The following is a 17,500-nucleotide window of genomic DNA, read 5'->3' as shown; positions in this document are numbered from 1 at the left end:
AGTTTGACACCCCTGCTCTAGGGGTATGTTCCTTTGTTTACTTGTCGTAGCATTTGAATTAAGGCGTCTCAAAGAAGCTGTTCTGAAGTCTGGTGGTACGGCAGCTGATACTTGCAAATACTTGCACGGCGGTAGCAGAGTGAACAGGTTGTGGTTGGGTTTTGTCTTATAATATCTTTTGGACTCTTTGCAGGCACCTCTTGTCACCAATATCACTGATGCTAGATGTAATGTGTCGCAATGATGTTCTTGGCGGTTTTAATCACCTTCCTGTCCTGAGTCGTACACAGTTTGTAATGTTTCCAGTCAGGATGCTTTCCATTGCTCCTCTGTAAAAGTAACAAGAACTCGGTACAGGAATTTATTTCTTCCGAAATACACCTGTTTATGAGCTTTCTTTACCAGGATGGAGATGTGTGATGAGCATGTCAGGTTGTTTGTGATGCTGATTCCCAGGAAATTCAACAATCAGCTCCTTGGTTTTACTGACATTGAGCAGCATCTGAGAAGTTTAGAGGGGGATTGTCTCTTTTTGGTGGAATTGCTAACAACCCACAGACATCTGAAGGGGTCAGAGGCCAAATACCTCATTTGAGTGCAGTTTTTGAGTAAATCTACTTAGTTCCATTCCACCATTGATACAGTTCCTTTATAACCCAAAGTACAGTCCACTTCAATAGACTTCTGAGGAGACAGTGTTAGTAAAGTGTTGCTAACAGAAAGAGTGGATTTAGCACTTGAAACAGTGGGACGATACTTGATTTGTCAATCTCACACTTAGTGAAAACCTCAGTTGAACTCTAGAGGGCATTTTTGTCCAGAATGAGTACTTTAGATTTTGTCACCCATCTCTAAAATTGGAATCACACTTATCAGTAACTATTTCAATGTGGAAAAGTATTATTTTAAAATAGACATGACAAAGATTTGTGTTCGAACCCGACATGAACAATGAACGGTGTCTTTAGCACTTGCAAAAATAATCTTTTGGATATTGTTCCACCAGTCTTTAAGTACAGGACATGTCCAACGAATATGAAGAAAAGAGGCACCACTCCCTTCACATGTCCAACAAGGGTCCACTGGTATTCATTTCCAGTTACAGTATATAACAGTTTTGTTTGCAATACCATGTGTACATTGTGTCACTGAACTACGGCATCCAATCATCAGTAGATATGTCCATATAACTGATCTTTGAGCTTGATCAAAAGGTTGTACAATTGTCCCTGATGTAGGGATGAGAACTTTCAAACCATTTAGACAAGGTTCTTTGCAATTGGACATGTCTCCAATATTGATCAAATGCATCCAAAAATATTTCATCCAATCTATTTCTAGGTAGTTGAAGTGTAATTAACTCAAATTAACATTGATTATTGTTCATCAGTATTTTTGCTCAACAAATCACATTTTTTACAGACAAATTGAAGACAAATTGAATTTCATTCCCATTGACAGATGCACAAATCTTGTTCCTGAGTTTGATATATGACATATGTGGTGACTACAAGATACCAGACACATACACAGTGTACATGTGGAGTACAGTTACATTATGTCCTCATGGTGAGTTTGTGTTTCAGCGCGGCTCTGACTCGCTTGTGTGAGGCTTAATCACTTACAGGGATTAGGAAAGGTGTGTGCATGTGTGTGGACCTGTGATTTCTGATCACCACTTAAGAAAACGCTCTCTGTACTTCACTCTCCCAGTGAACAGCAGTGTGTTTGTCCTGGAGACAATGAGGCTGCAGTCGTTGGTAGTACTGTAGATGACAATAATGTATGTAAAGAGTTCTTCAACGGGCCAACCTCACTTGTTCTTGCAGTGGTGCCCTCGAACAGATTGACATCTTTACGTGATTTTTATTAGATATAAAGGATGGAATAGCTCTGTTATTGAAGTGGGCCATGCCTTTAGTTTAGCCTACAGTTCACCTTACTTATATCTGCATAAACTGTGCAATAACTTCTACACTAAATCAACTATGCAATACTTCCATTAATACTGCATTTATACTTGTGTTATATACTGTAGCATTATGCACATCATTTACATTCTATTTAAGTAGTTCTTTATTTCTTATTTTCTTATATTTCTTTATGCTTTTATATATGAGCCACTTTAACATACACATTTCCCCCTATGGATCAATAAAGTATTTGAATATTATAGTTTTTCCCTATTTTATTGTTTTCAAATATAATTTGCAGTGCCTCTGTGTTTGAAAGGTGCGATACAAATGAACTTGCCTTGCCTCAAAGTCTGTATTGAAATGGACAGGTGTTTACATTTCAACAGATATTTGCCTATCATAAAAAAGTTGTCTTGTGTCGATTATTTAGTGTAAATTGTGAAGTGCATGCGTCTGTTTTCAATATATAAATAATAACATGGGCTTTTCCTAACTTTTTGCAATTTCTTCTTCGCATCCACACTGTATAAATGTTTTAAAGTGGTTAGAAAAGAAAAAACATAATTTAGAGATGTTCTGCTCCAGTCCAGTCTTTTGTGTGGGTGTCCCAAGAACGCGCACGCAGGAAGTTCCTATCCTGTCGAGAGCGCGAGATATGACGTAAGTTGCTTGCCGCGCAGTGATGATGGCGGTGCGTGAACGCGCAGTAAAAGTAATGGCTGCTCTGGATCGGCGGGTGCCTAGCCTCGATGATTTCGTGGGTCAAAGCTGGACTGCCTGGGCCGAGTGGGCCGGTGTGACAGCGGCGGATGGTAAGGAAGCACACTGACGCAAACACTGGCAGCTACGAAGCAATTTAACCAAAGCAGTCTAGTTTATTTTCGTGGAAACGGAGGACAGAGCTAACCATGTTACCCAAACAAAGACCCTGCCGGGTCCTAGTGCTGGATGGGTAACATGTTGCTCTCTCCCAGGTCCCACTGCATACGCTGTCTTCAAGAAAAAACAAGTGATAGTTATTCAGATATAGTCATTATAGTGTGTGCTTAACAGCGGTGGCCATGAAACAAGCTGCCAGTGTTTAATGGATGCGTTTCATTTTAGTGAAACCAGCTGGGCAGCGGTGGCATCAGAGCGGAAGGAGGCTAGTGTGGATGGTTGGGCGAGCAACTTCTTGCTGTGGAAAGCTAGGCTAGCGAGCTAACAAGCGAGCCAGACTAGCCATTGACGACGAGGCAGTTAGCGTTAGCATGCTAATGCTAGCTTGGAGGCTTGAGTGTAGACACCGGTGATGGAGGAGGAGTCTGATGCTGTTGCCACCATGTAAATGCTGGCCCAGCCTTTGATATGAGCTAACGTTACTCTGTGTTCTTTTCGCTTCAATTCAATGTTCTCTTCTCACTTCACTGCTAGCGTCAGCGCCTCCATTTAACTGATATTAACGTGTCTGTATGCGACAGGCAATCTCATATGTTTGACTTCTGCTCCAAAAGTGCTTTTGCCCTTCCCATCTTTAAATATATGCGCTCACTCATTGTCTGGCATCCCTACAACTGCTAATTTGTCCATAACCATCAAATATAGTCCTCCACCACACAATACCCATAGCTGCTTATTGTTGTTAAAAACTGACAAAATGACAAGCTAAAATGGTCTGCAGAAAAACAGAGGACCTGCATATCAGTCCTTTGTATAACACAGTTTGAGGGCCTGTTCATGTGCATAATGTGTGCCATACGGTTTTAGGCTTTGACTTGCAAGTGAACCTGACATAGAACTTTTGGAAAACATGACCTTGCAAGGGGCTTGTTGAACATGTGCGTGTATGTGTGACGTTACAGGGCCTGATGGGGATGAGTGCAGCAAGAATGGCAAAAAGGCTGCAGAGGCTATGTCACTCAGTAAGGAGGGTAAGTCACACACTATCATCCACAAGACATAGTAAAGTCTGTTGTTGTTTGGGACATCTAAAAACAAGAAAGCATAAACTGATGGCGCTACCAGTGTGAGCTTGCGGGACCATGCAAGTACGTCGACCTGTAAAACCTCAGTGACCTGTGCCTCAGCTTCTCTTTGGTCTGCAGCCTTGACCAGAGACAATGGAGGTACTGCTTTGCAGAGACCAGGGCGAGTATTAAAGCTGGTTAGTGTTGTGTGATTAGGCATCTTCTGGAACCCAGCCTGGCTGTCTGTAGCAGCAGCTGTACGACAGACACTCCCTGTTTGTGTGTGCGTGTGTCAGAGCATGACAAATCCAATCAAAAGACTTTGATAGTGTTTGTAAGTATGTGCACCTTCTCCCACTCATGCTGCATCTATGTCACATGGGGGTAACAGCCAAAACATGATGATAAAGAAGAATGAGCTGGGGTCCACACACTTTAGAATTCAAGTTGTTCTCTTAAGTCCGTTTTTTTCCCTCACTTTGTTTATATTTATTTTGGGATTTGTTTCAGTTGATGGTTTTACAGAAATCCTAACATTGCCAGATCAATATCCATCTGTCCAGTGTAGATTTTAGACGGCATGCTGGCGTGATGTTATGTGACACAACAGCGTCTGCGTCTCGTGTGTAGACCTGTGATGCTGGCTGTCCCTTTTACTCAGACGTCGATTCGGTTCTATGACTACCTCCGCTGCTGCCTCAGCAACAATGCTCACCACCACCACCACCACCATTCTGTGTTGGTGCTTTCTAAAAGTACAGCTAGGTAGAATAATGACGCAACAGTCCCACTTTGATCGGGCTGTGTGAAAGAGTCTTGAGACACAACTCTGGTGAAGTCATTTTAACGTCTCATGTCCTTTGCTTCTTCTGATCAACCAGCAATACAACTCTTTAGAACAAATATCGTCTGTTAACGATCAGTGGTTGATCGATTGGGGCAACCCTCACATTAATGTCCAGCCATTGCATTTCATAATAACCTAGTAAAAGACTCACAAAATGGAATTGTTAAATGTTTATATTACTGATTACATCATTACCAGTAGATGACTACAGGTATTTCCTAGATGACAATGTCAGAATGAGGAAAGTTTGGGGACACTTTGCCATGTTACCTCTTCTGCAGTCTGTGTTTATTGTATTCCCTCTCCTTGAAGACATGTCCATCTTTGGCCTCTACCCCGGCCATGATGACTTCTACCTGGTGGTGTGCAGCCATTGTGGCCAGGTAGTGAAGCCACAGGCATTTGAAAAGCACTGCGAGCGACGGCACGGCCCTCTGGCCAAGCTGTACGCCCGACTGCGCTCTCCCACCCCTGCACCCCAGGCCCAGCCGAGGCCCCACCACGGACATTCCCCTTCCCATGGGACCAATTCTGCTTCATCCTGGGAGGGTCGCGGCCAGTCGGTCGGGCAGCCACGGGCGGCCCCACCTTCGCCTTCCACTCCACCCCAGCACAGACACTCCAAGAACTCCAAGGATGGAGCACGGTAAGAACAGAGTGAAGCGCTAACCAGGGCTCAGGGGCACTAATGCAATACTTCCTTTATTTGTTTGTTTGTTTACTTAAAAACAACTTTAGTTATGTCCATCAGGGCTCAATAATATATTTTAAAAGTGGTTGCCAGGCTGGCAAGCAGCCATTAGCTTTTGGTTGCTGAAACTGAAAATACTGTTGCCAGTCATCTTATATGGAGTAATTAAGATACTATGCAGTTATCTGTTAGCTTAATAATGAAAATGTGACATGTATACATGTCATGTGTATGCTTCACTAGTATCTCAGCGCTGACTGGTTTTTATTCTGACTAACGGCAATATTTAAATATCATTAAAGAAACGGATATTAGAAATGTGCTTTATTTTTGGCTGTTTGTATTTATATGTTAGAAATAATTGGTTGCCAATTGTTTAAAACGGTTGGCAACCTGGCAACCCTTCCTGTTGATCCCTAGTAGGGCTGAAAGATGTTTTTATAAAATGCCAAGAACAGAAGGCTGAACTTGAATCAAAGTAATGTTCGACATTTTGGGAGCTATGCTTTTTCACTTTCTTGCAAAAAGTTTGATGAGAGGATCGATACTACTCGTTCCTGTCAGGTAAATATAGGGCTACAGCCTTATTAACCAGTTAGCTTAGCCTAGCATAAGCCAAAAGTGTATACAAGCAACAAATCGTGGTTTTGGGGGATTATGTGCCGGACTATTTCTTAAGTGGGACCAGTGACTTCCGTCAGAGAGGCCAAGAAATAGACTAGCACACAACCCCAGTGAAACGTTTCAAACTTTTGTTTTTGGGTAGTTCAAACAAACGATACAGTGTACTCATTAGTAAGCTTTAGAGATGCTGATGATTATTATGAATCCTAGCAAATTAAGGTGTGTGTGTGTGTGTGTGTGTGTGTGTGTGTGTGTGTGTGTGTGTGTGTGTGTGTGTGTGTGTGTGTGTGTGTGTGTGTGTGTGTGTGTGTGTGTGTGTGTGTGTGTGTGTGTGTGTGTGTGTGTGTGTGTGTGTGTGAGAGAGAGAGATATATATGCTGATGTCAAGCAGCCAAATTTGGGTTGCAAATGTAACTGGTTCTCTTTAAAGTTAAATTAAATAGCCCGTAACTGAGGCAATCATTTCAATACCATTTTGATTACATTTTTGGGGACATCAGTTTGTGATAACAACTATAATATGGTTATATATGTATTGGTCCAGCCTCAATTGCACTAAATGTATATGAACAATCTCTGTACTGACCACATTATGCTGTCTCTGATTGTGTGATCAGGTTAAAGCCAAACAATGACTCTAAACAGGGAGGGTTTTTTGCAGATAAAACTTAAGCTGTATATATCTATTTTTTTTTTTGTTTTACATTATTTTGCCAGTGTTGTTAAAAGTTAAGCAGTGCATCTAATTTTGGACTTGGCCTTCCTCTTCCATCACCCAGACATTCCCCGCTGGAGAAGTCCTCCCACAGCGGCCACACAGAGTCCTCAGTATTCAAGCAGCCGCCGTCTCTGGAGCCTCCAATGAGCTCCCCACCGCAATCACTCAGAGATCCGCCCTGGCCGCACGGAGGCACCCCGCCTGGTAGGCCTTCACCCAGCGACCGGCCCCCAACCCAGAGCCAGAGGAAGGACTCTCCTCTGGGCTCTGCAGGGCTAGGCCACCGGATCCCCAGACCCTACAACAAAGTGGCCTCCAGTGAGTACAAATAGAGCAATTTGTGTAATGTGGAAAGAGTATGCAGTTGACGGATATATATTTATCATCTAGTTTGATCTACTGGTCATTTTGACCTGCAAAATAATCATAGTCCTATCTCTTAGTTACAAAACTGAATTATAGTAATCATAATAAAGCAGTATTTTACAACTCTGCAAAAGTTATGACGACAATCTTTTTTCTACTGTCTTGACAACTGCAAAGTAATGTCCGTACGCACCAACACACGCAGCGGTGCTAATGGCATTCATTGCATGCTTAAAAAGTAACAATTCTGACGCTGTTGCTGTCACAAGCAATCCCAAAACGTTTATTGTCATTGGTTTGGCTAGTTGTAATTGCGTATTTCCTCTGGATAGCACACGCCCAAGAAAGAGAGACAGAGAGGGTGAGTCTGGTACTACCCTTTCTTTAATGAATACATACTTTTGGAAGGTTTAAAACGATCAAATATGGATTGAAACAGGATATTGCGTTACATAAAAACATGTTGTGAATTTTCTATCTTTTTTTAAAATAAATTTTGACTTTTGGACTTAACAACACTCTTAAATTATTGAAAACACTTTGATTACACAAGTGGAAACAATCCTACGCATCCACCACTGTGATATAATTCTACAAAATTTGCAATACTATTCACTACCAAGCCTGTTTGTAGTCCTCACTTCAGTGGTCTCTACTGTGGAGAGCCCCGTACTTGGTGAAACACGAGAGCAGAGGATATTAATGATTGTTGGAAATTTTTGGAGCGGTGCTCATAATTTGCTGCAGAATGATTTTAGAATTCGAAGGTCAACGTTATCAATGTAGCTTCGGACTATTCGGTGTAGCCCTCATTTAATTGGAAGCGTGTCTTGGCAGACGAACCACTAAAGAAAGAACGTGGCTGAATGGGCTCCTGTGTAGTCAGGATGTCAAGATGTCAAAAAACACACGGTGGCCGGAATCCAGCTTGTAGAAAACATTTTGGTGGAATTTTATAAAATTTGACGTGTTTTTGGTAGAAACACTGTTACAAATACAAGTCCTGAATTCAAAATGTTACTTAGTACAAAATATTGGCATCAAGATATAGACTTCCACGAGTGAAAGTAGGCTACTCATTATGCAGAAGGGCCCATTTCAGAATAGCATTAATGTATGTCATTGGAATATATTTTTTGTATGTGTTCATCACTTTAATGTTGCAGCTTATTTTAACTGCTTTATATACTTAATAATCAGCGAATATACTACTTAATACACCATAGTTTTTGTATTAGGAATCTGAATCTGGGAAGTGGCCTTACTACTTACTAATATTGTCAAATAAAAGTAGTGAAGTAAAAAGTCAAATATTTCCCTCTGCTATGGAATAGAGTAGAAGTATAACTTTACTTGAGTATTTCCATTTTATGTAACATTATATAGAAATACTCAAGTAAAGTTCAAGTACCTCAAAATCATACTTAAGTACAGTTCTTGAGTTGCCTAAAGATAAATGATGCATTTACCTTTTTAAGTTGTGCAACATTTCCTGCTGAGTCTCACAGAAGCCTGTGGGAAACCCTGTGCACTGACAGCACTATGAGCTGTTGCTCTGTTGTGATTTGTTGACTGTGTGATGCTGTAGCTGAAATGCTCTCTGTGTTTCCTCAGAGAGGGAGTGTGACTTGGACAAACACTGCGGCGTTCTTGACCCTGACAGGAAGAAGGTCTGCACTCGACTCCTGACATGCAATGTAAGCTCCAAACACACAGCTCTGCTTCTCCACACCAACGCCCTACTTTCTTGTGCCTCAGACTCATGTCTTTGAAATGTTTCTTTCTCATTTCTCTCTTTCTTCTTGTTCTATTTTTTCCCTCACTGTTTCTTCTGTGAAGTTCAGTCAGAGGTTGAGAGGCTTCATCCTCTCCCCTTAGCTTTTGAGCCAATCAATACACAGTTTGTGGTCTCTTCATTCGTCAGCCAACAAGTCCCACGACATGTTTGGCATAGTTCTTTAATCGTATAGTTTAAGCACACAGACATATGTCTATGGTAGAGATATCCCTGACACTGACGCTTTTTATAAATGCATTCAAACGTATCTTTTTTTTTTTTTCTTTAAGAAAGATGTAGATGTTATTAATTAAGCTGTTGTTGCACCACCCGCCTCCAGGACAGCTTCAGTAATCTAAGTGTGTGGAACTCTGCTAAAGGCATGAACTCCATTCTTTTAGAAGATATTCCTCCATTTGGTGTTTAGATGATGCGGAGAGTGCTGTTGAATACACGGCTCCAACACCTCCCATAGGTGTTCATAGCTCTGCTTCTGGCTGTGGACCCAGCTGATCAGCAGCCCGCTGCTCTGTAACCAGTTAGCATGTGAACACGGTGGAACTAGCAAGCTAAATGAGAAAGATTAATGCTTTATCGACACACTATTGTCACAGCTCAGGAATGTACATTGCTATCACCAGATAATCCGTCATTAAAACTGCTTCACCAGATGTTGTAATGTGCTGATAGCTTAATGTCCCGTCCACAGAAAGGAGAGAACAGGCTTGTGCTGTGGTTGTAATGCTACACAGTGGTTACTGAAAAAGTAAGAGCGATAGACGCTGTGTGGAGAGGAGGTCTGATTAGAGGGCGTTAACATTCTTTTATTTCAAAATGTAGACTAGTCCCTAATGGTCCACATTATCTCACAATTGACGGCTTTAAAACAGTAGATAGTCATTTTCAACAATGAAATGCAATTGTAAGAGTTTTCAAACAAAATACACTGCAGTCACTCCTTGTTACTGGTGATTACTGACTGATACCGAGTGGTGGAAATGGCCCCCAGCACAGGAAGAGTCCTTATTCGGTGGCTGCTGTGTGAAGGAGGAAGTGAGTGTGAGAGGCCACATCCAGCCGAGTAGAGACAGGATGACCTGATTAACAGGAAATGACAGGAGTGACGGGAAAGACACGCACGACTTCTACCTACTACCTGCTCTGTAGGTGACAGACTGTTCTCTCTTCCACCTGCTCCTAGGAAGGAAACACCTCATGTTGTCATTTCAAGGTTTATAAGCAACACTGATGCATCAGTTCAATGATAATGGAAAAAAGGACCAAACAATGAATGGATTCGTTTTCTGAGAAATCTCATTATCTGGTTCCAGCTATAACGGTAGATTTAGATTAGTTTGATTTCGTTGCAAATTTAATGTTTTTTTAAATATATACATACACTCTCTCACCGGCCACTTTATTAGTTACATCTTGCTAGTACCAGGACCCCTTTTGCCTTCAGAACTGCCCTAATTCTTCGTAGCATAGATTTTAACTTTATTCTTCACAGATATTGGTCCATATTGACATGATAGCATCACGCCGTTGCTGCAGATTTGTCGGCTGCACATCCATGATGAGGTCGGAGGTCTGTGTTTTTCCTGCACTGCTGAACAAGTGCCGTAAATGCTGGAATAAATTTGCTGCATAAAAAATATCCTCCAAAATTAAAGCACAAGATTTTTTTTTTTGTCAGGCAAACTCACTGAAAACGGGTCCTCGACCCACCAGTTGAGAATCACCGATGTAGGAGACAACGGTCTGTGTGACCTCTGAACCGAAAAAAAAAAAACCACAACAAAAAACAGCTGGGGCTCTGCAAGTGTTCTGGGAGGCTACGCTAACTAGCTTAACGAGAAAACAACAGCAGCAACACGCATTCTGCTACACACTCAAGGGCACGGGCCATTAACATATTAGATGTAAAAAACAAACGCAGTTGACTTACCAAACTCCATGCTCCTTTTCTTTATTGATGAAGAGTTTCATCCCAGTTAAATCCCAACTCTCAAATCTGTTTCTGCTCCTCCTTCAGCCATTGAGTGTTAAAAAAACAAAGCTAGGTAAAAAAAATAATAAACTACACCAAGCAAAATGCAAAAAATGTCATTTCTTCCATATCTTTCAATTTGAACTCTCACTACTCCGACTAAGCCTCTCTTCTTACCTAGTGACACAGAGGTGAAATCTGATTGGATAAAAGCTGGCTCGCAGGCTCTGATACGTCAAAGAATACGCCCAACATGTCAAACTAAAGATCTGATTGGTTGAACACTATGCCAAGACAAGAGAAGGCTTTGCAGGCCTTTTTTTGTATAAAATTTTATGAAATTGTGTTTTATATTAAATGGGCCTAGTACCGTGTATAAACATACCTCTTTATTGTGCATTCAATATAGGGTTTTAATTTCCCGTATGATATGAATTTTTCATATACCGTCATACAGCCGAAACAACTTCTGTCGCTCTAAAACAGGCAGCAAAATATATTGATCGCCGCTGTGAGCGCTACTTCTTCTTCTAGTTTTACGGCGGTTGGCATCCATGTTATTGGTGCATTACCGCCACCTTCTGCTCCACAGTGTGGATCAGACTGAGCGTTACTGTTGGAGCTAGTTCTCTTAAATGTATTGAGGGAACCCTAGTCATGGTTATAACTTTATAACAACAATTATTAACCCACAACTAACACTCTTTAACAGGACAAAACACCACGACACAACAGTTTGTGACACATAAACAATTTGTAACACTAATAAATGTACATTTATAAAATTTCACCGCCGAACTGCATGCTGGGTACAGCTCGCTGACAACAGTCTGCTAACAGTTGGGAGAGGCTCCGTCGCTCCAGTAACGTTACATTAAAGAACAGAACAGAGCGATGCAGGATGAACACAGACTGAACAACAAAAGGTATTTTGGTCAGACACATATGCAACGCTGATTACCGTGTAATATGTGTGGTATTTGTTATTAATGTAAGTTGGTACATACAGGGTGATAAGAAGCTGTACATGGACCCAGGGGAATGTAGGTGAAGGAAACAGGAAGTGACGGACCGGAAGACACGCCACACAAACAGCTGTTCACCGCTCACTGGCCGGCCAGTTCTTTTCGGCGTTAATTAATTAATGCTTTAACACGGAAAAAAAAATACCGTGGTATACCGTGAAACCGCCAGAATCTTACAAAATACCGTGATATGCATTGTTGGTCATACCGCCCAGCCCTAATTCAATACTAAGCTTTTCAAATAATACACAGGTTCATATATTCATGTTTTTATTTTAAACATGTGCAAGGTACAGTGAGTAGGGAGGCCGTGCCACTGCCATTTATAAACATACCTTGTCAGCTGATACCAATGCCAATATCAACATTGTCTGTCAATTGCATGATAATCATGCATACAAGCTATTCAGATTGATGTTTTCATTTTAAACATAAATGTGGAAATGAAAAATGAGTGATGGCCTATTAGTGCCACGCCATGCATAAAGATACCTGTTATCTTTCATACAATACTGAACTATTAAAATAATGGACACAATCATGTTTAGAGAAAAACAAATTTTTTTTTTTTTTTTTTTTTTTTTTCAAACATTTCGCAGTACCTCCGCGGACCCCCTAGGGGCCCCTGTTGAAGACCTCTGCTCTAGGTAAGAAGAGAGGCCTCAGGCCTGCAGACTTACAAGTGCTTCCATGTGCAGTTTAAGTGAATGGGGACGATATTGTTGATTGTCATAGTATTCAACCAATCAGATCTTTAGTTTGACATGTTGGGCGTATTCTTTGACGTGTCAGAGCCTGCTAGCTGGCCTACAACTACGTCAGCATTACGTGCAGCTTAGTTTCCATGTGCAGCTCTGCAGTGAGGTACAGCGTGTGCTGTGATTGGTCAGTGTGCGAGCACGTGACTATCGTGAAACGATCACGTGATGCAGCTCAGCCAATCAAATATGGGCATTCTGACAAGTTTCCTGACTCCAGTGAGATGTACACACAGCACGACACAGGGGGCTGAGACGAGGAAAGAGGTAGCAGAGCAGTACCTCTCTCATGGAAGCTGTAAAATTAAAATCATAAGATGGACTCCAATAGAGAAGAATTGGTCGCGGCTTGTCATTATGGGGTGTTGGTGGACCCTGCAGCCAGACCAGTTGAGAACCACTGTCCTACATGATCGCAGAAAAAAATATATTTCCCTTAATTTAAGCTTCTGCATTTTCCTAGTGCACTAGTATTATTCAAACATATTGTTAAGTTTGTAAGCCTCGTACTGAACGGTTTAATACGAATACGTATATGTTACAACCCTAGAAACTAATAGCTGTGGCGCCATCATGTGGTCATACAGTGGTATTTCAGCTGCAGGACAGCAGTGAAGACCCAGGTATAAAATGCACGGCCCGCCACTGGTGTGTATGTATATATATTAGTATATAAACATCGAACAAAAAGTTCGGAAATTAGCGTTTGGTAGATTATTTCTCTGTTGTAACTATGCTTCTTGGCAATGAATTTTATACCGTTGGAAAGCCTGTATAGTTACCTTTCAAACAGTGCCCCATTTGTAAGGAACATGCATTTCTGGGATGAGCAGCACAGCTGAGTATGTGGGTTGCGCCCATGAAAAATTTGCCAAATCTTCTCTGCCAGTGTCGGCAACACATGCACTGGAACCTGAACATGTGGAGGAACGTTATGTTCAGCGATGAGTCCAGATTCTGTCTAAGGAAGTTGGATCGTAGGGTCAAAGTCTGGAGAAGACGGGGAGAACGCTATGCTGATTGCTGCACCGATAGAGTAACACCTTTTGGTGGAGGCAGTGTGATGGTGTGGGGCGGCATCTCCGTCACTGGAAAAACGAGGCTTGTCTTCATTGGAGGCAATCTCAATGCAGAGAGATATCGAGATGAGATTCTGCAACCAGTGGCAATCTCATTTCTCCACAGTCTGGGACTGAACTCTATCCTCTAAGATGACAACGCTCGCCCCCACAGAGCGGTTTATCAGAGACTACCTCCAGAATTTGGGAGTAGAGGATGGAATGGCCTGCCAACAGTCCTGACCTCAACCCAAGTGAACGCTTGTGGGACCAGCTGTTCGTGCCAGAGTGACCAACACAACCACGTTGGCTGACTTGCGACAAACCCTGCTTGAGTGGAATGCCATCCCACAGCAGTGTGTGAGCAGGCTGGTGACCAGCATGAGGAGGAGGTGCCAGGCTGTGTATGGTTCTTCCACACGCTACTGGGGCTCCTGTTTGTTAAATGAATAAATTGTAAAATTGCCAATATGTCTTGTTTCTTCCTTGTTACTGATAGACTTCAATCATCCAATCCACCAAACAAGAGTCGATAGCAACAGCAGAATAAGCTGTTTGGCATTGGCAGAGAAGATTTGGCAAATTTTTCATGGGCGCAACCCACATACTCAGCTGTGCTGCTCATCCCAGAAATGCATGTTCCTTACAAATGGGGCACTGTTTGAAAGGTAAATAAACAGGCTTTCCAACGGTATAGCATTTATTGCCAAGAAGCATTGTTACAACAGAGAAATAATCTACCAAACACTAATTTCCAAACTTTTTGTTCGATGTTTGTGTGTATGTATATATATTAGTACTGGGCAACGATTACAATTTTTAATCGCGATTAATCTCATGATTTTTTTGCGATTAATCACAGTTATGGCAAAATTAAATAATAAATTCAAAAGTAGTGTATTGCTCACTTTTATTTTAAAAGTACTGCTATATGAACAAATGTGCAATAACATTTGGTTTGCAAACACTTTAAACAAATCAGGTTAGATTCTTTTCAACAGCAATATTCTCTTCACACAGCAGCAGTTATATCTCTTCACTATCTGTGCTCAGTGTGCTGACTTTATGTGAAACGATCCACTGCTGTGCAACATGAATAAAATGTTTCAGCACGTTTCAGCTAAATTGTCTGTCTTCTGTTTTCATGACAGTCAGAGCATATGAATGCAGCTCTACTATTCAATCTATCAATATAATGCTGTAACTTCGAGGTGATGATGGTTACCCAGCGATGTCCAGTAGTCTCCAGTGAGAGCAACAGTTGGTGCACGTTATAACGCCGTCGCTTTTGTAGTCCTCTCCTTTTCATACAACTCGTGTATTCTTCTTGTGATGGTGCGTCTTGAGGCTCATATGTGCCGTGATTTGTTGTGATCCTAAAGGTGCGTTCACACACCAAACGCGACGTGAACACCTTGAGAACGTTCCTCAGACCGACATCTTCCACAATACTAATCGGCTGCAGTTTGTAGCTATCCACTTCTCTGTAGCATTTGTTAGCTTGTCTTGCTTTTGTTTATCTATACTTCTCCCACACTCTGCATCCAACGTAGTCTGCCGAAGACTTCCTCCACCGCTGCCAGTGTGCAACTGACTTTAAAAATAATGTAACAGACTGTCTCACCCAGCCGAGGAAACTCTGGAAATGGAGCAGGCAGGTCCACATGGATATCCCTGCTGGCCGACCGTCTGCCGAACAGCCCTGAGCTGGGCTTCAAACGGGTCTTCATCTCCAACCTACATCCTGTACTTGAACCAGCGGCGCGTTTCTCTTTGAGTTAGTCTGCTAGCTAAATTGAGACAGCAAAACTAAGCTAAGAAAGTGCACACTCGCAGTCGCCGAAGCGTAAAATAGTCGTAGCGGTCCGTAGTCGGTGCATAAGACCACTGCCACCAATGTGACCGAGCGTCCTGGATTAGTGTACGAGATGCACTTATAAGACGGTAATAAGCGGACTCGGGACACCAGACATCTCGTTCAGCCCACGGCTTCTCTTTATTTCTGTTCCCTTTTCTTTTTCGCCTTTTCTGTACGGCAACCCTGAAGGGACATATCATCTCCAATACAAAACGATAAACATGAGACAGTCTGTTACAATAATAAAAAAGAAAAAAATGCGTTAACGGCGTTAATTAATGCATTAACGCGATAACGCGTTAACTTGCCCAGCACTAATATATATATATATATATATATATGTGTATATAGCTATATGTATATATCAGTGGCGGGCCGTGCATTTTCTACCTTCTGTGCTGTCCTACTACAGTTGAACAGCTAAGGTGCAGATACATGAATCCGTGCATGACGGGACGCTGCGTCATTAACAGACAATGCATAATCAAATCAACGTAATTAACACAATGACAACAACAAAGTCATAAGAACCAATCACATATATACACATGACAACAAAGCATGACAAATCAATCCAGCAACACTGCAGCGGATCCACGCATTCCACCACACAAGAGCATGAGCCATTCAAATGTTATTCATAAAAACGTTACTGCAGATGTAAAAAAACAAACGCAGTTTGTCACTTACCGAATTCTTTGTTGACAAAGAGTTTAATCCCAGTACATCGTTTCAGTTCCAGAAAGAAGCCCTTCTCAACGGCAGTGACAGTCGAGCCTCCCCAATTGTATTTCGCCGGTCTATGGCGGCCGGTTCGCAGCGGGGCGGGATCCCGCCGACCGCGGTTGTGGAGCTCCGTTTCCCTGCGAACGTGTTCGTTGATCTGTTGATCCACTCGGGTTTCTCCAAAAGTTTTCAAAAGCACTGGCGTGTCCTGGCGTCCTCAGGCTAGCGTAGCGTAGCTCCAAAAACCAAGACGCTCAGTTAAAATTAAACACATTCAGCCATAAAATGTGCGACGCTGTCAGCCAGGAACACCGTTCATAAAAATCCTTTTCCTGGCTGAGTCAGGGCTGCTGTTATGTTATAATTTCTTCCATATCTTTCAATTTGAACTCTTACTACTCCAACTAACTTCTGCCAGCTTCCTTAAATTTCACATTAGTCACTCGCTGGCCCACTGACCAATCACAGCGCACGTTAATGCAGACGTACTTAGCAGGCTATCTCGGTGCCAAAGGCATGTCAAAGAATACACCCAACATATCAAACTAAAGATCTGATTGGTTGAAGACTATGACAATCAACAATATCGTCCCCATATACTTTAATCTGCAAAGTCTACCTAGAGCAGTGATTCTCAACTGGTGGGTCGCGACCCGAAAGTGGGTCGCGGACCCTTTTTCAGTGGGTTGCGGGGGCTTTGCCTGTAAAAAAAAAAAAGAATTGTGCTTTTATTTTGAAGGGGATTTTTTATGCAGCGGAGTGCCGTCTATTCATACTCCTTAACAATATTTGCCGTTAATGCCTTCTAATGCTAATATCAGCAGCAGATAAACTGAAAACTATACCTCTGTCAAATGATACTAAGTAGACGAATTGAAGACATGTCGGATGACATCAAACTACAGACCACAGCTCGAATTTAGGCAAGTGGTCATTTTACATTACAAATGGACGAATCTACAGACATCACAAACAAAGCAGTTTTACTCATTTACGTGAAACGTGTGTGGGACGGGGATTTACAGGAACAATTTCTCTGCACAAGCGAGCTCCCTACTATTACGACTGCAGAGGACATTTTCAGCTCAGGTTTAAACTGCACCACCTTTACATTAAATACATTTGAGAAGTTGAAAATTGTCCTCGATTTGGGTCACGGCTTGTCATTAAGGGGTGATGGTGGGTCCCGCAGCCAGACCA

General features: G+C 42.0%; 1 protein-coding gene across 1 annotated transcript in view; it reads left to right on the top strand.

Annotated features, from left to right (window-relative positions):
- atxn7l2a (ataxin 7-like 2a) overlaps positions 1-17,500 on the top strand; it is a 35,090-nt gene that overhangs the window by 2,770 nt on the left and 14,820 nt on the right. Inside the window, exons 1-5 of the mRNA XM_076097027.1 lie at positions 1-2,728; positions 3,758-3,826; positions 5,022-5,355; positions 6,804-7,060; positions 8,723-8,805. The exon at positions 1-2,728 is cut by the window's left edge and continues 2,770 nt beyond it. Coding sequence (XP_075953142.1) covers positions 2,599-2,728; positions 3,758-3,826; positions 5,022-5,355; positions 6,804-7,060; positions 8,723-8,805 — 873 coding nt within the window. The 5' untranslated portion in view covers positions 1-2,598. The remainder of the gene's footprint in view (positions 2,729-3,757; positions 3,827-5,021; positions 5,356-6,803; positions 7,061-8,722; positions 8,806-17,500) is intronic.

Source organism: Anarhichas minor, unplaced genomic scaffold, assembly GCF_050575085.1.
Source record: "Anarhichas minor isolate MPS153535 unplaced genomic scaffold, ASM5057508v1 ptg000023l, whole genome shotgun sequence".
NCBI classification, from domain to species: Eukaryota; Metazoa; Chordata; class Actinopteri; order Perciformes; family Anarhichadidae; genus Anarhichas; species Anarhichas minor.
The sequence above is the reverse complement of the archived record's forward strand: the minus strand, read 5'-3'. Positions and strand labels throughout refer to the sequence as shown.